At 37.4% G+C, this 24,175-nt stretch overlaps 2 protein-coding genes across 6 annotated transcripts in view; one reads left to right on the top strand and one right to left on the bottom strand.

Moving 5' to 3' along the window:
- ak5 (adenylate kinase 5) overlaps nucleotides 1-11,818 on the top strand; it is a 129,424-nt gene extending 117,606 nt beyond the window's left edge. For both annotated transcript variants that reach the window (XM_062023291.1, XM_062023290.1), the window contains 3 exons: nucleotides 9,118-9,234; nucleotides 9,313-9,495; nucleotides 11,321-11,818. In XM_062023291.1, the coding sequence (XP_061879275.1) occupies nucleotides 9,118-9,234; nucleotides 9,313-9,495; nucleotides 11,321-11,398 (378 nt within the window). In that variant the 3' untranslated portion in view covers nucleotides 11,399-11,818. The remainder of the gene's footprint in view (nucleotides 1-9,117; nucleotides 9,235-9,312; nucleotides 9,496-11,320) is intronic.
- A 1,964-nt stretch (nucleotides 11,819-13,782) lies between these two features.
- Nucleotides 13,783-24,175, bottom strand: part of zzz3 (zinc finger, ZZ-type containing 3) — a 45,772-nt gene continuing 35,379 nt past the window's right edge. For all 4 annotated transcript variants that reach the window (XM_062023285.1, XM_062023288.1, XM_062023286.1 and 1 more), the window contains one exon: nucleotides 13,783-14,747. In XM_062023285.1, the coding sequence (XP_061879269.1) occupies nucleotides 14,603-14,747 (145 nt within the window). In that variant the 3' untranslated portion in view covers nucleotides 13,783-14,602. The remainder of the gene's footprint in view (nucleotides 14,748-24,175) is intronic.

Below are 24,175 nucleotides of genomic sequence, written 5' to 3'. Positions count from 1 at the left end.
GAACCCAAAAATACCTTAAAATAAGTATATTCTCACTAATAACAAGAGACCTTTTTGCTCAATATGTTGAAAAATATTCTTAAATGAAGTAAATGCTAGTGCCATTATCTTGACATAATGATATGCGCTCAGCATTACATTTCTTGAAATCAGTAAACTTATACTAAAAACTAGTTTACTGTTCTTAATGGAAAGACAACAAGGCAACTCCTTGTTACTCTCGGGGTCTCCTAGCCGCTCAGGCAAATCATATGGTCTAAAGATGCATTTTTCTATCGATGACATGACATCATCGCGCCAAGTGCGTGCTCTTTCAGTCAATTAGTGCGCCAGGAATATATACCGTATTTTTCGGAGTATAAGTCGCTCCGGAGTATAAGTCGCACCTGCCAAAAATGCATAATAAAGAAGGGAAAAAAACATATATAAGTCGCACTGGAGTATAAGTCGCATTTTTGGGGGAAATGTATTTGATAAAAGCCAACACCAAGAATAGACATTTGAAAGGCAATTTAAAATGTCTAAAGAATAGTGAACAACAGGCTGAATAAGTGTACGTTATATGAGGCATAAATAACCAACTGAGAAGGTGCCTGGTATGTTAACGCAGTGCCGGCCCAAGCCTCCATGGGGCCCTAAGCAAAATTTGATTTTGGGGCCCTCTATTTCTGCCAATAATATTGATTGTTGATCATTCACACACCTACTATAAACTCATTGGGGCTCTGGCAGTGTTGTTTACATGATCCTATTATCAGCCTGGCATGTCTTTACAAATGACATGTCATATGGGGGTGGCCCAGTTAAGAACATAAATAATACCAATGAATGAACGAATGATGTCCAGAGTGCCACATATGGTTCCTAATCTTAAAATGTAGAAAACATTCAGCTACAAAAGTGGCCTGGGGTTGAACAGTCCAAGTGATAAAGCTTTGTATTTACAGTAAAAGTGTCATCTTGTCTCATCAGTCTTGTACATATTAGTCTTTAATTACTAGTTTATATTTTTAGGTAATTGTTCATATTTAATGTTTACTTTGTACAAAGAGAGCGCAGTCTACTGAAGTTAAATTCCATGTGTGTTAAACATAACTGGACAATAAAGCTGATTCTGATTCACTTTATTATTTTTGGTAACAAAAACCTGAAACAGCAATGTGCAAAAATAATTCGTAGTGCAAGAAAAACAATAAAGTGCAACAATAAAATCACTTAAATATATATAAAAAGGAACAAATTCAATTGTACAAAAAAACAACATAATTAAATTAAATATCAAGCAAATACTTAGATAATATTAATGAACAGAGTTACCAGAAACAAGGTAACATAACGGTTTATAAACAAATATAAAGTTACTACATATTAAAACTATGTAAATGTACATAACGATGTGCAAAACATTTTGGGGGAAAAAATCAAAATAAACTACCTTAAATTAAGGTCCTTAATTCACACATTTGACCATCACATCACAGTTTTGTTCCTCTGTTCTTCACCACCCACACCACTCCACCCACTCCTTAAAACCTGGGCTTCCTGGCTTTTCTGGAGGCAAAGTCATTTATGACATCACTGTAAGAAATCTGATGGCCGACTTTGTTATTAATACTAATCACTGCCATGTACGAGTCTGACTCAGACTCGTACATGCAAAAAATAAAAAATAAGAATTTTTTGTTAATTGCTTTTGGGGGCCCCCGGGTGGCCGCGGGGCCCTAAGCAAGCGCTTAGTACGCTTATGCCTTGGGCCGGCTCTGTGTTAACGTAACATATTATGGTAAGAGTCATTCAAATAACTATAACATATAGAACATGCTATACGTTTACCAAACAATCTGTCACTCCTAATCGCTAAATCCCATGAAATCTTATACGTCTAGTCCGGGGGTCGGCAACCCGCGGCTCTTTAGCGCCGCCCTAGTGGCTCTCTGAAGCTTTTTAAAAAATGTATGAAAAATGGAAATAGATGAGGGGAAAAAATATATATTTTTGTTTTAATATGGTTTTTGTAGGAGGACAAACATGACACAAACCTCCCTAATTGTTATAAAGCACACTGTTTATATTAAACATGCTTCACTGATTCGAGTATTTGGCGAGCGCCGTTTTGTCCTACTCATTTTGGCGGTCCTTGAACTCCTTAGTTTGTTTACAAGTATAACTTTCTCCGACTTTCTAGGACGTGTTTTATGCCACTTCTTTTTCTGTCTCATTTTGTCCACCAAACTTTTAACGTTGTGCGTGAATGCACAAAGGTGAGTTTTGTTGATGTTATTGACTTGTGTGGAGTGCTAATCAGACATATTTGGTCACTGCATGACTGCAAGCTAATCGATGCTAACATGCTATTTAGGCTAGCTATATGTACATATTGCATCATTATACCTCATTTGTAGCTATATTTGAGCTCATTTAGTTTCCTGTAAATCATCTCAATTCAATGTATATCTCATGACACACTATCTGTATGTAATATGGCTTTTAATTTGTTGCGGCTCCAGACAAATTTGTTTTTGTATTTTTGCTCCAATATGGCTCTTTCAACATTTTGGGTTGCCGACCCCTGCTCTAGTCTCTTACGTGAATGAGCTAAATAATATTATTTGATATTTTACGGTAATGTGTTAATAATTTCACACATAAGTCGCTCCCGAGTATAAGTCGCACCTCCAGCCAAACTATGAAAACAACTGCGACTTATAGTCCGAAAAATACGGTACATAAAAGCCAAAACAAAGGAAGGATGGATGGCCAGTTAGTATATATATATATATATATATATATATATATATATATATATATATATATATATATATATATATATATATATATATATATATATATATATATATATATATATATATATATATATATATATACAAAAAGTCAACACAGTTGACGTACGCCGCTCGGAGAATAATTTGATTGGCGAAAATGTTGTTGATTAGCCAAAAAATGTGGGACAGTTGCATGCTTTGGGCATAATTCGTATCATTTGCATGAATTGGTACGACCGAGACATTGCAAATTCCTGGAGGGACTGATAATTGTATTTTCAACCACCTGGAGTACCTTCAAGTACCACCAGGGACACTAGTCTCCCCATTTGAGAAGCAGTGTTAGGCATTACAGGTGATATAGCCAATGATTATGTCATATATAATCATTTAGTAGTGAATTGTTTTTATTGTTTCCATAAAAGCCAAAAAAAAGCAATTTGTGGGCCATAAAGGGCCTCCAGGCCACATTTTGGATGCAAATATGTTTCCAGCTAGTATAAATGTTATATGTGTCCTGGGCATGACGTTAAAGTGCATCCAGCAGTGGAGGCTCACTCTATGGGGTCTTGGAGTACCTGACTGCCCCCTAGCCAGGGATACGGTGAAGACCTCCACGGCGGAGCAAGCGGAAGACTAGGGATGTCCGATAATGGCTTTTTGCCGATATTCCGTTATTGTCCAACTCTTAATTACCGATACCGATATCAACCGATACCGATATATACAGTCTTGGAATTAACACATTATTATGCCTAATTTGGACAACCAGGTATGGTGAAGATAAGGTCCTTTTAAAAAAAATTAATACAATAAAATAAGATAAATAAATTAAAAACATTTTCTTGAATAGAAAAGAAAGTAAAACAATATAAAAACAGTTACATAGAAACTAGAAATTAATGAAAATGAGTAAAATTAAGTGTTAAAGGTTAGTACTATTAGTGGAGCAGCAGCACGCACAATCATGTGTGCTTACGGACTGTATCCCTTGCAGACTGTATTGATATATATTGATATATAATGTAGGAAGCAGAATATTGATAACAGAAAGAAATGGGGGGAGGGAGGTTTTTTGGGTTGGTGCACTAATTGTAAGTGTATCTTGTGTTTTTTATGTGGATTTAATAGAAAAATTAAATAAAATAAAAAATAAAACGATACCGATAATAAAAAAACGCTACCAATAATTTCCGATATTACATTTTAAAGCATTTATCGGCCGATAATATCGGCAGACCGATATTATCGGACATCTCTACGTAAGACGGTAGATTTAAGATACTACCGCAACGGCGGCAGAAGGCTGCAGCAGAAAAGGGTCCCCAGTCGTCTTGGACTCCATGCCACTGGACCCTGACCCGTTTTCTGTCAAGGATCGTGTGGTGACTGTCTGTGCACCAGTCTCCCCATGCCAAACTAAGTCACGCGCAGGCATCCTCCATAAAGGGATACACCCCTACCAGGAGGATCGTCATATTCGTTCGAGTGACCGCCGAGTATGATGTTATATATATATTAGGGCTGCAACTAACGATTAATTTGATCATCGATTAATCTGTCGATTATTACTTCGATTAATCGATTGATAATCGGATAAAAGAGACAAACTACATTTCTATCCTTTCCAGTATTTTATTGAAAAAAAACAGCATACTGGCACCATACTTATTCTGATTATTGTTTCTCAGCTGTTTGTACATGTTGCAGTTTATAAATAAAGGTTTATTTAAAAAAAAAAAAAATTATTTTTTTTTAAATTTTTTATTTTTTATTTTATTTTAAAAAGCTTCTGCGCATGCGCATAGCATAGATCCAACGAATCGATGACTAAATTAATCGGCAACTATTTTTATAATCGATTTTAATCGATTTAATCGATTAGTTGTTGCAGCCCTAATATATATATATATATATATATATATATATATATATATATATATATATATATATATATATATATATATATATATATATATATATATATATATATATATATACACTACCGTTCAAAAGTTTGGGGTCACATTGAAATGTCCTTATTTTTGAAGGAAAAGCACTGTACTTTTCAATGAAGATAACTTTAAACTAGTCTTAACTTGAAAGAAATACACTCTATACATTGCTAATGTGGTAAATGACTATTCTAGCTGCAAATGTCTGCTTTTTGGTGCAATATCTACATAGGTGTATAGAGGCCCATTTCCAGCAACTATTACTCCAGTGTTCTAATGGTACAATGTGTTTGCTCATTGGCTCAGAAGGCTAATTGATGATTAGAAAACCCTTGTGCAATCATGTTCACACATCTGAAAAGAGTTTGACCTTCCTTTGAGCAGATTGAGTTTCTGGAGCATCACATTTGTGGGGTCAATTAAACGCTCAAAATGGCCAGAAAAAGAGAACTTTCATCTGAAACTCGACAGTCTATTCTTGTTCTTAGAAATGAAGGCTATCCCACTAAATTGTTTGGGTGACCCCAAACTTTTGAACGGTAGTGTGTATATATATATATAGTTTTTTAAAAACCACCAAAACTCAACACATACTCTACATTTACTATATAGGAAAAATATGACAATGCAAAACACAAAAAGGACAACTGACAGTTTTAAGTGTTTGAACTAAGCACTTTTCCACAGACCTGAGGTGAATTTCTTCTTAAAGGGAGACTATAACATGATTGTCTCTAAGATACAACAGCACAATATTATTTGTGTATTATTATTCCCCTCACAGCCCACGAGACTCCTGACTTGATCATCCCGGGGCGCTTTTGCCCTCTTGTTTACGTCCACTAATTGTGCTTTGAACATCAGGAGACTTGTGGAAGGACGCGTGGGACCGCTGAGGATGCGGTGACGACGCTGCGGTGTGGTTGCCTAGCAACATATCCGTGCTGTGTTTGTCACGTCTAACGCGCGTACAGTTGGACGACGTCGCCTTCTTCGCCAGCGAGTCTGCTGATCGGGCCTCGTTAGAACACAAGACTCCTCGGAGCTAAACGGAACTTTTTTTAAACCTGCAAAAAACTGAATGGAAGCTCAAAATGCTTTTTTGAAGACATGCTAGAATACAAAGTTGTGTCATCTTTAGACGCACACTTTATGATCTATAGTACACACAGTTGGTTGCTAAGTCCCGCCTCTTTTGCTCATTTTTTTTTTTACAGATTTTCCACACGGGTGCTCGTCAGTGCCCATGAGTAGTGATTCGGCTAAGCCCCTAAATTTACAATAGGTGTTTTGTGGAGCAAGTGTGAGAAATTTCAAGTCAATGTCTCCTAAGGCAGTGGTCCCCAACCACCGGTCCGCGGACCGATTGGTACCGGGCCGCACAAGAAATTTAAAAAAAAACAACTTTTTTTTTTTTTTTTTTTTTTTTTTTTAATTAAATCAACATAAAAAACACAATATATACATTATATATCAATATAGATCAATACAGTCTGCAGGAATACAGTCCGTAAGCACACATGATTGTATTTCTTTATGAAAAAAAAATGAAAAAAAAATTAAAATTCACCCCCCCACGCCCCCCGGTCCGTGGGACAAATTTTCTAGCGTTGACCGGTCCGTAGCTACAAAAAGGTTGGGGACCACTGTCCTAAGGGGTTTGATAACCGCCCCACCATATGGTGTGTGTGTGTGTGTGTGTGTGTGTGTGTGTGTGTGTGTGTGTGTGTGTGTGTGTGTGTGTGTGTGTGTGTGTGTGTGTGTGTGTGTGTGTTCTTGTATTTCTACCCTTCTTGAGACATCAACAAAGAAAAGTAGCTTCCATAAGAGGACCGGTGAACAAGTGATGACATAAATCATGGTCCCAAAACAGAAAACCATTGCATCTAATAGAGAATGTCTCTTTTGCACCCCCTGGTGGTGAAATCTATCAACATTAAGGTGGTCCCTAAAAGGAGGGATTTTTGTAATTGATTTGTGTGTCGGTTTTAAAAGTGCTCCCCCTCCGGTCAACATATGAAATAACAAGTGTATGTAAAAACTTGAAGTGCTCCCCCTCTGGTCAACATATGTAATAACAAGTGTTTGTAAGAAATCGAAATGAAATTGAAAAACTTTTTTTTTTAATATATATATATATATATATATATATATATATATATATATATATATATATATATATATATATATATATATATATATATATATATATACTAGCGTTCAAAAGTTTGGGGTCACATGTAAATGTCCTTATTTTTGAAGGAAAAGCACTGTATTTTTCAATGAAGATAACTTTAAACTAGTCTTAACTTTAAAGAAATACACTCTATACATTGCTAATGTGGTAAATGACCATTCTAGCTGCAAATGTCTGCTTTTTGGTGCAATATCTACATAGGTGTATAGAGGCCCATTTCCAGCAACTATCACTCCAGTGTTCTAATGGTACAATGTGTTTGCTCATTGGCTCAGAAGGCTAATTGATGATTAGAAAACCCTTGTGCAATCATGTTCACACATCTGAAAACACTTTAGCTCGTTACAGAAGCTACAAAACTGACCTTCCTTTGAGCAGATTGAGTTTCTGGAGCATCACATTTGTGGGGTCAATTAAACGCTCAAAATGGCCAGAAAAAGAGAACTTTCATCTGAAACTCGACAGTCTATTCTTGTTCTTAGAAATGAAGGCTATTCCACAAAATTGTTTGGGTGACCCCAAACTTTTGAACGGTTGTGTATGTATATATATATATATATATGGAGACATATATGGAGACATACTGTAATAACTTGAAGTAAATAATAAAGATTAAAAACCAATTACAAACAAAAACTTTTTTTTTAAATAAATTAACTAAAAGCAGTCTTTTTCTCACAATGTGTCAACTATTTTCCTATAAAATTGGGAACAAATTTTAATATTATTTATGTTTTTATAATATTGCAGTATTTTCTCTTAAAATGATTACTTTTTCATGTCAAATTATTACTTTTCAATGCAAAATGGTGACATTTGTCCTGTAAAATTCCGACTTGTATCACAATATTGACAAATTATTTTGTTGTTCTTGTAAAATAGTGAGAAAGAAAAACATTTTGTCATAATTTTGCCAAGTAAAATTCCGATTATCGTTATAACATTGCCAACATTTTAAAGTTTTCTTATGAAATTGCGACTTTTGCCGAGTAAAATTACGACTCTTTTCATTAATTTGCCCAAATTTTAAACTTTTTTTTGTAAAACTGCAACTGTTATTGAGTAAAATTCCAACTTGTATCCTAATTTTGCACAAATGTTAACATTTTTCTTGTAAAATTTCGACTTGCGTTGTAGTAAAATGACGACTTTTATTATAACACTGCCAAAATTCAAAGTTTTTCTTGTGAAATTGTGACCTTTTTCTGGTAAAATTGTGACCTTTTTCTTGTGAAATTGTGACCTTTTTATTGTGAAATTGTGACCTTTTTCTTGTGAAATTGTGACCTTTTTCTTGTGAAATTGTGACATTTTTCTTGTGAAATTGTGACATTTTTCTTGTAAAATTGTGACCTTTTTCTTGTGAAATTGTGACCTTTTTCTTGTGAAATTGTGACCTTTTTCTTGTAAAATTGTGACCTTTTTCTTGTGAAATTGTGACCTTTTTCTTGTGAAATTGTGACCTTTTTCTTGTAAAATTGTGACCTTTTTATTGTAAAAATTGTGACCTTTTTCTTGTGAAATTGTGACATTTTTCTTGTAAAATTGTGACATTTTTCTTGTGAAATTGTGACCTTTTTCTTGTGAAATTGTGACCTTTTTCTTGTGAAGATGTGACCTTTTTCTTGTGAAATTGTGACCTTTTTCTTGTGAAATTGTGACCTTTTTCTTGTGAAATTGTGACCTTTTTCTTGTGAAATTGTGACCTTTTTCTTGTGAAATTGTGACCTTTTTCTTGTAAAATTGTGACCTTTTTGTTGTGAAATTGTGACCTTTTTCTTGTAAAATTGTGACCTTTTTCTTGTGAAATTCCAACACAACAAGCTTTTTTATATTTGCATAGTATGTATATATTATTAATGTTGTAAATACACATCTTTATATATCTAGAAAGGCTGGTCTTAAAGAGGTAGGCATTTTTCTGAGGTCTCATGAAGGTAATAAATACAAGAATCGGTGTGTGTGTGTGTGTGTGTGTGTGTGTGTGTGTGTGCGTGTGCGTGTGCGTGTGCGTGTGCGTGTGCGTGTGCGTGTGCGTGTGTGTGTGTGTGTGTGTGTGTGTGTGTGTGTGTGTGTGTGTGTGTGTGTGTGTGTGTCAGAAAAAGGCCATGTTAGGACAAAGTCATCAGTGTGTGTGTAGAAGCAAACATAAAGAAATGTGTACGTGTGTCTCTGGCTTCAGGCGGCCATGTTGGATGTGCTGTGCGAGGCGGTGGCGGCGCTGTCACGTCAGGGCAGGGGCGTGGTGGTCAGCGGCTTCCCCGCGGACGAGCAGCAGGCTCAGCAGTACGAGGCCAAGGTGAGGAAGTCGCCGCCGCCGCTCGTTATCAAAGTGATCCAAACAGGAAGTAAGCATCCTTCCCTGCGTGTGTGTTAGATGGGCGAGCCCGCCGCTGTCTTCCTGCTCAGCTGCTCCGCCCACATCCTGTCCGCTCGTCTGCAGAGTCGTCAAATATCAGCATCGGAGCGAGACGGCGCCCCTTACGGGAGGGAGGACAGCTTCTGGGGCGATGCCCAACCCGTGTTGGATCACTACGACCGCAACCACCTGCTGCACACGGTCACTCTTCATCATACTCATCTTCAAAATAATCTTTATTGTACAAACCCCGTTTCCATATGAGTTGGGAAATTGTGTTAGATGTAAATATAAACGGAATACAATGATTTGCAAATCATTTTCAAGCCATATTCAATTGAATGCACTACAAAGACAACATATTTGATGTTCAAACTCATAAACTTAATTTTTTTTTTGCAAATAATAATTAACTTAGAATTTCATGGCTGCAACACGTGCCAAAGTAGTTGGGAAAGGGCATGTTCACCACTGTGTTACATGGCCTTTCCTTTTAACAACACTCAGTAAAGGTTTGGGAACTGAGGAGACACATTTTTGAAGTGGAATTCTTTCCCATTCTTGCTTGATGTACAGCTTAAGTTGTTCAACAGTCCGGGGGTCTCCCTTCTGCTATTTTAGGTGCCACACATTTTCAATGGGAGACAGGTCTGGACTACAGGCAGGCCAGTCTAGTACCCGCACTCTTTTACTATGAAGCCACGTTGATGTAACATGTGGATTGGCATTATCTTGCTGAAATAAGCAGGGGCGTCCATGGTAACGTTGCTTGGATAGCAACATATGTTGCTCCAAAAGCTGTATGTACCTTTCAGCATTAATGGTGCCTTCTCAGATGTGTAAGTTACCCATGTCTTGGCCACTAATACACCCCCATACCATCACACATGCTGCCTTTTACACTTTGCCCCTATAACAATCCGGATGGTTAATTTCCTCTTTGGTCCGGAGGACACGACGTCCACAGTTTCCAAAAACAATTTGAAATGTGGACTCGTCAGACCACAGAACACTTTTCTACTTTGTATCAGTCCATCTTAGATGAGCTCAGGCCCAGCGAAGCCGACGGCATTTCTGGGTGTTGTTGATAAACGGTTTTCGCCTTGCATAGGAGAGTTTTAACTTGCACTTACAGATGTAGCGACCAACTGTAGTTACTGACAGTGGGTTTCTGAAGTGTTCCTGAGCCCATGTGGTGATATCCTTTACACACTGATGTGGCTTGTTGATGCAGTACAGCCTGAGGGATGGAAGGTCACGGGCTTAGCTGCTTACCTGCAGTGATTTCTCCAGATTCTCTGAACCCTTTGATGATATTACGGAGCGTAGATGGTGAAATCTCTAAATTCCTTGCAATAGCTGCTTGAGAAAGGTTTTTCTTAAACTGTTCAACAATTTGCTCACACATTTGTTGACAAAGTGGTGACCCTCGCCCCATCCTTGTTTGTGAATGACTGAGCATTTCATGGAATCTACTTTTATACCCAATCATGGCACCCACCTGTTCCCAATTTGCCTGCTCACCTGTGGGATGTTCCAAATAAGTGTTTGATGAGCATTCCTCAACTTTATCAGTCTTTTTTGCCACTTGTGCCAGCTTTTTTGAAACATGTTGCAGGCATCAAATTCCAAATGAGCTAATATTTGAAAAAAACCAACAAAGTTTCTCATTGAATATAGTTTGAAAAAGATTTGCAAATTATTGTATTCTGGGGTTTTTTAACCTTTTACACAAGGTGCTAACTTCACTGGTTTTGGGGTTTGTAGAACCAAAGTTATAGGTCAAAAAAGTCACCAATAGACTATTGGGAGCTAATACTGTAATAATAATAATAAAAATGATAAATCATAATATTCTAGCTAATTAGTGACAATAACTGTTTTACATATATAATAAAACTACTGAAATAAACACATTTACAACTTGATATTGATTTTTTTTTTACAGTGAGCCTTTTCTTGAAGATAATAAAGAGAAGTAATAATAATAATAATAATAATAATAACCCATTTTCTCTTTGTGCAGATTGATGCTGAGAGATCACCCGATGAAGTGTTTGCTCAGATTTGCCAGGTGATGGAGACCTCCTGTCACACATTCTGAATGACTCTCTCACACACACACACACACACACACACACACACACACACACACACACACATGCACACCACACACACACACACACACACACACCACACATGCACACACACACGCACACGGGGAGTCTTTATCCATCCAGTGTTGTGCATGTTCCAGTTGATGTTCTCCTGGTTATCGCCTCCATCTCTCTCTCTCTCTTCCACACGCTGAGTGAGCGAGGGGAGGTCAAAGGTGACTGACAGCTCCTGCAGTGCAACTCCGACTGCTCACATCTTCTGGTTATGTATCGTTAAAAAGCATGTACGGCTCCCAAATCAAGCTTTATTGCCTCTGTTGTGCGCTCGCTGATGGCAAAAACAGCTCATTAGTGTGTTTGCAAGCTTGCTAACTCATATTTATTTCAATAAATATTCTACATTTTCATGGCTGGACTTCTATTTTCATGTTTGGTGTGTGAAGAGGTGAACTCACGCTTGTGTGGTCTTTGTACACGACTCTGGGAAAACTCATGTGACGGCGCCCTCTGGTGGTCGCAGAGCATAACGATATTAAATTAGTTTGCATGAGGTTTCTTTAACTCGTTCTTTTTATAGTCCTGACAAGATTAGGAAATTTAGAAAGGTTATTCGGAATCAACATTTTTAAATATGCACAAAACTATGAAATAAATAAAAAATTCCCACACTTGTTAATGTATTTTATTACAAAAGGTGTACTATAACCACACTGAGAAAAAGGGTATTCTTTAAACAAAGTACTTTTTTTTTTTTTAAAGACCAGGGGTCCCCAAACTACGGCCCGCGGGCCGGATACAGCCCGCCAGCGTCCAAAATCCGGCCCACGGGATGTCAAAAGTTTAAAAAATGTTGTTTTTTTAAAAAAAATGTCTAATCTGATCTTTCTAATCCATTTTCTACCGCTTGTTACTCTGTGTCTCCTAGCCACTCAGGCAAATCATATTGTCTAAAAAGGCATTTTCCCATTGATAACGTGACATCATCACGCTCTGAATAATATATATATATATATATATATATATATATATATATATATATATATATATATATATATATATATATATATAATTATATATATATTATATATAATCTATATATATATATTATATATAATCTATATATATATATTATGTAATATATATATATAAATATATATATATTATTATATATATATTATATATAATCTATATATATATATATTATATATAATATATATATATATATATATTATGTAATATATATATATATAAATATATATATATTATTATATATATATTATATAAATATATATTATATATATATATATACAGTATATTATATATATATATATATATATAATATATATATTTATATATTATATATTTATATTATATAATATATATATATATGTATATATATTAGGGATGTCCAATAATGGCTTTTTGCCGATATCCGATATTCCGATATTGTCCAACTCTTTAATTATCGATACCGATATCAACCGATATATGCAGTCGTGGAATTAACACATTATTATGCCTAATTTGGACAACCAGGTATGGTGAAGATAAGGTACTTTTAAAAAAAAAAAAATAAAATAAGATAAATAAATTAAAAACATTTTCTTGAATAAAAAAGAAAGTAAAACAATATAAAAACAGTTACATAGAAACTAGTAATTAATTAAAATGAGTAAAATGAACTGTTAAAGGTTAGTACTATTAGTGGACCAGCAGCACGCACAATCATGTGTGCTTACGGACTGTATCCCTTGCAGACTGTATTGATATATATTGATATATAATGTAGGAAGCAGAATATTGATAACAAAGAAATGGTGGGAGGGAGGTTTTTTGGGTTGGTGCACTAATTGTAAGTGTATCTTGTGTTTTTTGTGTTGATTTAATTAAAAAAAAACAAAAAAAAACGATACAGATAATAAAAAAAACGATACCGATCATTTCCGATATTACATTTTAACGCATTTATCGACCGATATCGGCAGGCCGATATTATCGGACATCCTTAATATATATATATATATATATATATATATATATATATATATATATATATATATATACAGTATAGGCGGCCAAAAAATGTTTTAACCCAATGAGTCCCCCGCATCAAAAAGTTTGGGGACCCCTGTTTTTCACCATATAAAAAGTATGTAATTATACATTTGTAGTTTTAAAAGACGTATCCTTACAATTATTTTTTTTTTAAATGTTTTAATAAAGCCTAAATATTTAGTAATAAACACTTGAGGAAAAACTAATATTCTTTAAATAAAGCAGTTGATGTGACAATGCAAAACAATGAAGAGCAAAATCATGTATTTAAATAAATGGTGTATTTAATAAAAGGTAGACAAAGGTGTAGAAAAACTATTTTCACATACTTTTATTTTCTCTAGCATTTTTTTGTACAGGAACTTTTAATCTTTACATAAAGAACAGACTTTTATACACAAATACTGAAGCAGGGGGTCAAAGAGATGACGTGTCTAGTCAAGCACAAACTGAATGTGTGTGAATAAAAAGTGGTGTCCACCGTGGAGCGCCACCTCAAATCTGTTTTAAATAGATGAATAAAATGACCATCAAAACAAAGACTGTCTTGTTATTTTCCCTCAACTGGCAAACAACAACTAGCGCCGACTACTGGCCACCATAAACGCTGGATTGTGAATGAGAGCAAGAAAGGATGGGATGGATTTGACACGTTTGACCACAGGAGAGAAGAAGAGGAGGCAGGCGTGTGAAATGTGAGACGTGACACAGTTAGCTCATAAGCGCTTGACCATGCCATCATCGCACATGGAGGTGAGTGCGGACAACCACGGAGGGGGAGGAGCCTTCTGGAGTCGGGAATGTTAGCGTGCCTTCAGTTAGTTTTTGTCTTTAAAAAAAGTGTTTTCAAATTACAGATCCGCTGATTAACCTGGCTGAAGTGGAGCGGGAGGTGGAGGACCGTCATAGACCACCAGCAGCAGCAGCAGCAGCAGCACGGAAGCCGCTGCCTTCCTGCCTGCCTGCCTGCCTGCCTGCACCGCCTTCCTGCCTGCACCGCCTTCACCGCCTGCCTGCTGACGTTGAAGCCTGGCGGCGGGATGAAGCGCTTGTCTTGGACTTGGACGATGGAGCCATGCACAGTCGCCTGTGGGACACGTGGAGAGAGCCTGGAGCTACGGCCGCCTGCCGCTCTGTCATCTGTTGGCCGGGAAGTAGTTTGGGTCCAAGTAGTTGTAGCTGGTGCTCTGCGGCAGGCAGTAGTCCCGGTCCAGGAATGTGTCCGTCTGGTACACCGCCTCCAAGTGGTGGTCGGGCACGTGGGTCTCCGTCTTCAACAAGCTGGCAAAAAGAGGAGAACATATCTGTCAGAGAGCTCTGGTGTCAAACACAAACACTTCAACATTTGACAGATCCTCTGAACCGTGATGTCATTTGTGATGAAATAGTCCAATAAAAAGACAAAAACGTTATCAAATAATTGTTCATTATTAGTATTAAAATGACAGCTTTTTCTTGATAAGTGATGCCTTTCGCTCCATGTTTCACCGCCATAAGAACATACTGCCATGTTTTCATGGGTGGTTAGATAATAATTGTTAGAGCAGGGGTCACCAACGCGGTGCCCGCGGGCACCAGGTAGCCCGTAAGGACCAGATGAGTAGCCCGCTGGCCTGTTCTAAAAATAGCTCAAATAGCAGCACTTACCAGTGAGCTGCCTCTATTTTTTAAATTGTATTTATTTACTAGCAAGCTGGTCTCGCTTTGCTCAACATTTTTAATTCCAAGAGAGACAAAACTCAAATAGAATTTGAAAATCCAAGAAAATATTTTAAAGACTTGGTCTTCACTTGTTTAAATAAATTCATTATTTTTTTACTTTGCTTCTCATAACTTTCAGAAAGACAATTTTAGAGACAAAATACAACCTTAAAAATTATTTTAGGATTTTTAAACACATATACCTTTTTACCTTTTAAATTCCTTCCTCTTCTTTCCTGACAATTTAAATCAATGTTCAAGTAAATTCATTTTTTATTGTAAAGAATAATAAATACATTTTAATTTAATTCTTCATTTTAGCTTCTGTTTTTTCGACGAAGAATATTTGTGAAATATTTCTTCAAACTTATTATGATTAAAATTCCAAAAAAATTATTCTGGCAAATCTAGAAAATCTGTAGAATCAAATTTAAATCTTATTTCAAAGTCTTTTGAATTTCTTTGAAAAAAATTTGTTCTGGAAAATCTAGAAGAAATAATGATTTGTCTTTGTTAGAAATATAGCTTGGTCCGATTTGTTATATATTCTAACAAAGTGCAGATTGTATTTTAACCTATTTAAAACATGTCATCAAAATTCTAAAATTAATCTTAATCAGGAAAAATTACTAATGATGTTCCATAAATTATTTTTTTTTATTTTTTCAAAAAGATTCGAATTAGCTAGTTTTTCTCTTCTTTTTTTCGGTTGAATTTTGAATTTTAAAGAGTCGAAATTGAAGATAAACTATGTTTCAAAATTTAATTGTCATTTTTTTTGTGTTTTTTCCTCTTTTAAACCGTTCAATTAAGTGTAAATATCATTAATTATTAATAATAACATAGAGTTAAAGGTAAATTGAGCAAATTGGCTATTTCTGGCAATTTATTTAAGTGTGTATCAAACTGGTAGCCCTTCGCATTAATCACTACCCAAGAAGTAGCTCTTGCTTTCAAAAAGGTTGGTGACCCCTGCTCCAGACTATTTAGCACAGTGGTTAGCTGTTCGTCCTCCAACGTCAAAAGGCGTAAGAATGAGTTCAATATTGGGTGGGCACATACTCTACTTGGTAACCGAACACATCCACAAAGACTGTGAGCAGAAATATGTCATATGGGAATTAACTATACACCTCAAAACATTTACAGACAATATGTCAAATTAATAACTTTTTGACATGAAAAACCCCACAAATAATGTAAAAATAAAAAATACAAAAATACACGGTGTTTACTTTTGTTATATTCATTTAAAACGCAAAGCAGTTCGGCCGATGAAGATAAAGAATACCGTAATTTCCGGACTATAAGGTTTCTTTGGGACTGGGATGGTAGTGGAGCCTTTGAAGCAAGAGGGCACTTCGCACAGCTCCAGTGATGAGTTGAAGATCTGTGTGAAGATGGGGGCCAGCTGCTTACACAGATTCACAGGCAGACCATCTGGTCCTGAAGCTTTTCTGATCTTTTGTTCTTGGAAAAGCTGGCACAAATCCTTTTCACAGATTTTCAGTGCATGTGGGGATTCAGGGGGGAAAGGGGGAGGCAGTTGGTGAGCTGGGTGATTGTTGTGAATAGGCAATAGGTTGTATTCACCTGACCTCATTAAATGTGTGAGACTCAAAGTGGTGGTCAGGTGAGCGTCTGCTGTCAAAGTGTTCTGGACGGTATTTTGCTTTCCTCAAAGAAAAAGGCCCTATACTTGGGTTAATTTAGGCTGTTGAAACAGTTTGAATCACAAAATGGATAAAAGTTTCTTCCGAGTTCCTAGAGAAGTAATCAAGAAGGGCAAAAGATGTCAAGATTTTACAAAACGACGACGAGAAAAGTTGCACACACTCCAGTCCAAGGGAGCGGAGTCAAAAAACGCACAAGTTTGCAGTGATCACTTAGTTAAAGGTTTGTTTGATATACTTTCAACGTTTATTATTTCACATTGAGTAATTATTATAATATTATTATTGTATTTTATAGAGATATCTGATATTCCGATATTGTCCAACTCTTAATTACCGATTCCAATATCAACCGATACCGATATATTCAGTTGTGGAGTTAACGCATTATTATGCCTAATTTTGTTGTGATGCCCCGCTGGATGCATTAAACAATGTAACAAGGTTTTCCAAAATAAATCAACTCAAGTTATGGGTAAAAAAATGCCAACATGGCACTGCCATATTTATTATTGAAGTCACAAAGTGCATTATTTTTTTTAACATGCCTCAAAACAGCAGCTTGGAATTTGGGACATGCTCTCCCTGAGAGAGCATTAGGAGGTTGAGGTGGGCGGGGTGGGGTAGCGGGGAGTGTATATTGTAGCCTCCCGAAAGAGTTAGTGCTGCAAGGGGTTCTGGGTATTTGTTCTGTTGTGTTTATGTTGTGTTACGGTGCGGGTGTTCTCCCGAAATGTGTTTGTCATTCTTGTTTGGTGTGGGTTCACAGTGTGGCGCATATTTGTAACAGTGTTAAAGTTGTTTACATGGCAACCCTCAGTGTGACCTGTATGGCTGTTGAAAAAGTATGCTTGCATTCACTTGTGTGTGTGTGTGAGTAGCCGTAGATATTATGTGACTGGGCCGGCACGCAAAGGCAGTGCCTTTAAGGTTTATTGGCGCTCTGTACTTCTCCCTACGTCCGTGTACACAGCGGCGTTTTAAAAAGTCAAACATTTTCTCTTTGAAACAGATACCAATAATTTTGAAACGATATTTTCCGATATTACATTTTAAAGCATTTATCGGCCGATATTATCGGCAGTCCGATATTATTGGACATCTCTAGTATTTTATCTTGCTCTTAAAATATATTTTTGCTACGAGTATTTCATTAATAGGTTAAAAGAAAGCGAATGCGAACAAAACCAAAAAGAGTTAAGCGTTTACCAAAGGCAGGGATCATAAATAAAGCTTTCAGCACATACTGACATATTGACATTTATAGTTATATTTTGATGAAGACGGGGAATAACACATGTACTTGTAACGGTGCGTGCAACAACAACAAGGCGACAAACATGGCTGTAACTTACCCAGCCGTGCAGCTACATGACCACTTCTGTCTTCTTCCACAACAAACCAGGGGCCGTATTTATCAAGCGTCTTAGAGTGCCATTTTACACTTAAGTCCTGAGAATTTGCGAAATTTAGTCCTACTCTCAAACTTAAGAATAAAAGCTATTTATCAACTTTCTTAAGTCTAAGAATCACTCCTACTCTCCACGATATTTAACAGGGGCCGTACTTATCAAGCTTCTTAGAATTACTCCTAAGAAGTCTGCTAAGAGTTGACTTAAGAGTAAATAAATTCTTCGCTGAAAGCTGCACTTAAAAGTTAGTTATCAAGCGTCTTACTCACACTTTCAGCGAAGTGTAGGACTGAATCTTAAGTGTCACACTCAGAGCTGAATTACGACATTACTATGTGCCGTAAACGCAATTTTAGGTGACGTCATTTCTGTGTCCATAGAAATGACCAATCACGGAAGGGAATCCCTTGTCTAAGAATAAAGAAATATCTTGGAAATATTTAAGTGGACAATGGGAGTGTATATTTTGACAATAAACTACAAAATAATACAAAACAAACTAGTCCCCGCCGGCACTCACGCTACCGCTCCCTCTCTTCTGTCGCCCACACACTCACTGACGTCACTCACCTCACGGCCACACACATACGCTACTGTCATAACATTTTCTTTCCAATTCATTAATTAGGCAACTAATTTGAAACTGGTGTGGGTGGCTCTATATATACTAGCCCACTGCAGACACATGCAGAAATCAACAAGGAATCGAAAAGTATTAAATCTGTGACAAAAATAATATCCGTTCTGTCTAAACGATACCGTTTGATCAGCTGCTCATCATAAAAAAAAACATTGTTCCGTTCCCTGAACGTTCGCGCACGTCTCTCTCGCCTCAGTGCCATCCCCTGCTGGCAACTCCTAACCACTTAAGACACCTCTGAAGGTCTCTTAAATATCGTGGAGACTAGGAGTGATTCTTAGACTTAAGAACGTTGATAAAAAGCTTTTATTCTTAAGTTTGAGAGTAGGACTAAATTTCGCAAATTCTCAACCTTAAGTGTAAAATGGCACTCTAAGAAGCTTGATAAGTACGGCCCCAGACCTTCAGAGGTGTCCTAAGTGGTTAGGAGTTGCCAGCGGGGGATGGCACTGAGGCGAGAGAGACGTGCGCCAACGTTCAGGGAGCGAAAGGATGTCCTGGCTTTGTTTGATGACGAGCAGCTGATCAAACGGTATCGTTTAGACAGAGCGGGTATTATTTTTGTCACAGATTTAATAAGGGGTGTCATCTCATCAGCAACATCTCGCAGCAGAGCTTTCACAGCAGAACTAAAGGTCATCACAATGCTTCGATATCTGAATTGGAAAAGAAAAAGGAAAGAAAAGGAAACATTTATTTTTGATTCATTGCCAATATTGTTTGATTGTTTTGTATTATTTTGTAGTTTATTGTCAAAATATACACTCCCATTGTCCACTTAAATATTTCTAAGATATTTCTTTATTCTTAGACAAGGGATTCCCTTCCGTGATTGGTCATTTCTATGGACACAGAAATGACGTCACCTAAAATTGCGTTTACGGCACATAGTAATGTCGTAATTCAGCTCTGAGTGTGACACTTAAGATTCAGTCCTACACTTCACTGAAAGTGTGAGTAAGACGCTTGATAACTAACTTTTAAGTGCAGCTTTCAGCGAAGAATTTCTTTACTCTTAAGTGAACTCTTAGCAGACTTCTTAGGAGTAATTCTAAGAAGCTTGATAAATACGGCCCCAGGTCTTTAATGTGATCACCGATTATCTCTATGAGTGGTCAACATAATGGGAAAATGAAAAACAGTGAATCAAGGCTATCAAGTGCTACAGTAGTTTGTTTACAAGGAAAGTCGCAAAGTTAAATCATGAAATACAATCTTACCCAAGCAAAAACAATGCATCATTTGTTTAGAAGAGTCTTGATATCAATGTCTTTGACCCAGCCACACACAAAGAAGTTGTAGACCTCCATGATTTTTCAAGTTTAAATCTGTTTTGTCGTGTAAACTGACATCTGGAGCATCAGATAGTTCGATATGTCTGGGAACGCAACCGACGGATAATCCTAGAGATCACTCGACAAATCTTTTTTTGATAACATATAGGGATTAATTATATTGCATAGGTTGATTTTATACTCTTATCTGATTTTAGTGGCAAAACCTAGGCTCCTTGCATTCTCAGTTCGCACACAGTAGCCGCGTTGGTTTGGTGAACCACTATTTTATTTGACTTCTGTTCAAAAGTCGCGTGACTGAATACCACCGGGAGAAGCTGTTCAGGTCCACAGCCAGTGTATTGTTACCTGCAGGGTGGGTTGTGGGTTTCCTGCAGTTGGTGACCTCTCCCAGCTGAGGGGTTGTTTTTTAGCTTAAAGGCTTTGTTTTAACTTCTCAATGTAGTTCCTTAAACAGGACCCAGTCCCCACTCCTGTAGGCGTCTTTCTTGGCTTGACACATGTTTCCTCTCCTCAACACTCTCAAGAGTCAGAACAGATGAGTGAAGAAGCATCCATGCAGTGAATGAAAGCAAATGAAAGCAAAATCAAATATTATTCTCCTCTACAGTATACTTTCTTGGTGGGACAACTGCATCTGTCTCCAATATTGTCCACACCTGTCGCCATCTAATAACAGCAGTGTAGTTATAAACGTATGCCAAGACTCCACGGAAGTGAAGCAAGTGAAATGAAGTGAAACGGAGCGATCGGCTGCAGCAACCCCGGGAAAATTTTGTTGATCCATTTTCTACCACGTGTCCTTCTTAGGGTCGCGGCGGGGCTGGAGCGTATTCCAGCTGCACTGGGGCGTAAAGCAGACTACACCCTGGACAAGTCGCCACCTCATCGCACGGCCAACACAGATAGACAAGCATTCACACTCAGTTCCTCTGCAACTGGATTTTGGACTTTTTAACAAATCGCACACTGTATGTGAAAATAGGCGAGCACATTTCTGCCACGCTCACCATCAACACCGGCGCTCCACAGGGTTGTGTGCTAAGCCCTGTGCTCTTCACCCTCTTCACACATGACTGTATAGCCTCTTCAACATCCAATCTCACTGTCAAATATGCCGACGACACCACAGTACTTGGGCTCATCAGCAACAATGATGAGACAGCATACAATGCAGAGGTCCAACAGCTGGCTTCATGGTGTGCTAACAACAACTTGGTTCTTAACACTAACAAAACCAAAGAACTAATTGTAGACTTCCGCAGGAAAGGGCAGAGCAAACACCCTCCACTTTTAATTAATAACAATCTAGTAGAAAGGGTCAAGCATTTCAAATTCTTAGGGGTGAACATAACAGAAGATCTATGCTGGGACATTAACACTGCTTCTACAGTCGGAAAGGCCCAACAACGTCTTTTTTTTTTGAGGAAACTAAAATGCGCAAACATTCCGCAGAAATCAATGGTTAACTTTTACAACTGTGCCATCAGCAGTGTCCTCACTTATGGCTTTTTAGTGTGGTTTGCTAGCTGCACTAAAGCGAACCAACAGGCCCTCCAGCGAGTGGTTAAAGCGGCGGGGAAAATTACAAGGACGATACTCCCAGAGATGAGTGCCATGCACACAACTCGCTGCCTAAAGCGAGTACACAACATCCTGAAGGACAGATACCACCCAGCACATGGCCTCTTCAACCTGCTACCCTCTGGAAGAAGGTATAGATCGATTCGCGCCATGACCACCAGAATGTCTCACAGTCTGTATCCCCAGGCTGTGAGACTGCTAAATGAACAGCCTGCCCCTTTGCTGCCCCGGACCATCTCATTACCTCACTCTTCACCACCTCAATAATTGTGCTCTGGACACTGCATTGCTGCAACATCAACGTAACACCCATCAGACATCTGACTGTTCCCACCCCCACGCCCCCTCTATTCGCCATCTTCCTGACAATGCTAAACTGTGAACTATGGTCAACCTGCACTTTAATGCAGTTTCTATGCCGCTGGACAAAGCTCAAACAAAATCTCGTTGACATGTATGACTTAAGTGTTATTATGACAATGACAATAAAGGAATTGATTGATTGATTGATTGATTGATTGATTGATTGATATTAGGGCCAATTTAGTGTCGCAAATCATGGTAATGTTAATACTAATAATTTTAATCTTTCAGTTTGACAGGATGATGGGAGTTTTTTGCTCATACACAATGGCCTCTGGCGTGAGCGGTCGCATGCTTCACGGGGCTATTCTCTGCCTCAATGGTTGTGGAAGTGTTTGATTTGATATGCAGCAGAGCCTGCTTTTTAAATGTTAATGTCAGCCACAATCACCCTCATTTAATCATGGCAGTCAAAATTGTGATCGAAATTCAAATTCAATTAATTGTGTTGTTCTATGTCAAAGCGAGGGCTCGTCTGTATAATAATTAGGGCTGCAACAACTAATCAATTAAATCGATTATAAAAATAGTTGGCGATTAATTTAGTCATCGATTTGTTGGATCTATGTTATGCGCATGCGCAGAGGCTACTCTTTTTATTTATTTTTAAAAAAAAATTTTTATAAACATTTATTTATAAACTGCAACATTTACAAAGAGCTGAGAAACAATAACAGATTAATCTTCATTCACAATTGAAGTTAAAAAGTGGCTTTGGAGCAATCAAAGTTGCTCACACGGTCACTAAGATGGGCATTATGTTTGACACATCAACCTAATGTGTATTATATTTATTCATGAGAGCATTTTTGTTGTAAATTGTGAGGTGTGTGTGTTAAAATCCTGGTTGTTTTTACAAATGATGACAGATGTGAACAAAAGCACGTATTGTCTTTGTGTGATGATGTAAATGAGGTGTGGTTGTATTGTATATTAAGTATGTGTCCATGAAAGGGCATTTTATGACTTTTTTCTTAATACTTGTGTATGTTTTTATTGTCATAATTTTATTGCATGATTTTTGTATCCCTTTAATTTAGGTAGCCAGGGACTGCAGATGGAAATGAGCTATTTAGCTATAATCTGGTACAGAACATATCTGTCTTTGAGCTTAATGTTTCTGTACATTGTCCCTTCAAATAAAGACTAAACTAAACTATAATGAAAATAAGTATGGTGCTAGTATGGTGAGGTTTTTTTTTTCAATAAAACACTGGAAAGGATAGAAATGTAGTTTGTCTCTTTTATCCGATTATTAATCGATTAATCGATTATCAAATTAGTTGTTAGTTGCAGCCCTAATAATAATAATACAAAAAAAACTAAAATATCTGACAAAGTGAGAGTTTATCGATGGGGTAGTCCAAACACTATTACAGAAGTAATAGTGTTTGGACCTAGTGGTAGCTGTGAATTCCCCCCTGTTGACTTTGGCCCCTTGGCTTTGCACGTTAAGCCCATGGTCACCAACCTGGGCTTTTGTATTGACAGTGATTTTAAATTGGACCATCAGATTGGCACAGTGGTGAAAGCCAGCTTTTTTTTATTTACGTCAGCTGGCCAAGGTTAAAAACCTTCTTTCTAGGAAACAGTTTGAGAAAGTAATCCATGCCTGTATCACATCTCGGCTGGATTACTGTAACTCTTTGTATTTTGGAATTAGTCAATCCTCCCTCTCACGTCTGCAGCTGGTCCAAAATGCAGCTGCCCGACTTAACTAAGAAGAAAAAGAGAGCACATTACTCCTGTTTTAGCCTCCCTCCACTGGCTGCCTGTGTCTTTTAGAGTCCATATTAAAATTATTTTACTCATTTTTAAATCCTTACGTGGTCTTGCCCCACCTTACCTCTCTGAGCTGCTCCACCTCTATGCCCCCACCCGGTCGCTAGGGATGATACTCGAAACCGGTTTTCCCGGTTGTTTGATAAGAAAAGAACCGAGTCCTCGGACTCGAATACCTTTTGAGAACCGGTACCCGTTATCAAGACCACTATAGTAAAGAAAAAGAGTGGAATCCCGTCCCGACCAGAAATGCTCCGTG

The sequence above is a fragment of the Entelurus aequoreus genome, linkage group LG16, assembly GCF_033978785.1.
Source record: "Entelurus aequoreus isolate RoL-2023_Sb linkage group LG16, RoL_Eaeq_v1.1, whole genome shotgun sequence".
Lineage (NCBI taxonomy): Eukaryota > Metazoa > Chordata > Actinopteri > Syngnathiformes > Syngnathidae > Entelurus > Entelurus aequoreus.
Note: the sequence above shows the minus strand (reverse complement) of the source record. Positions and strands in the feature narration are given on the sequence as shown.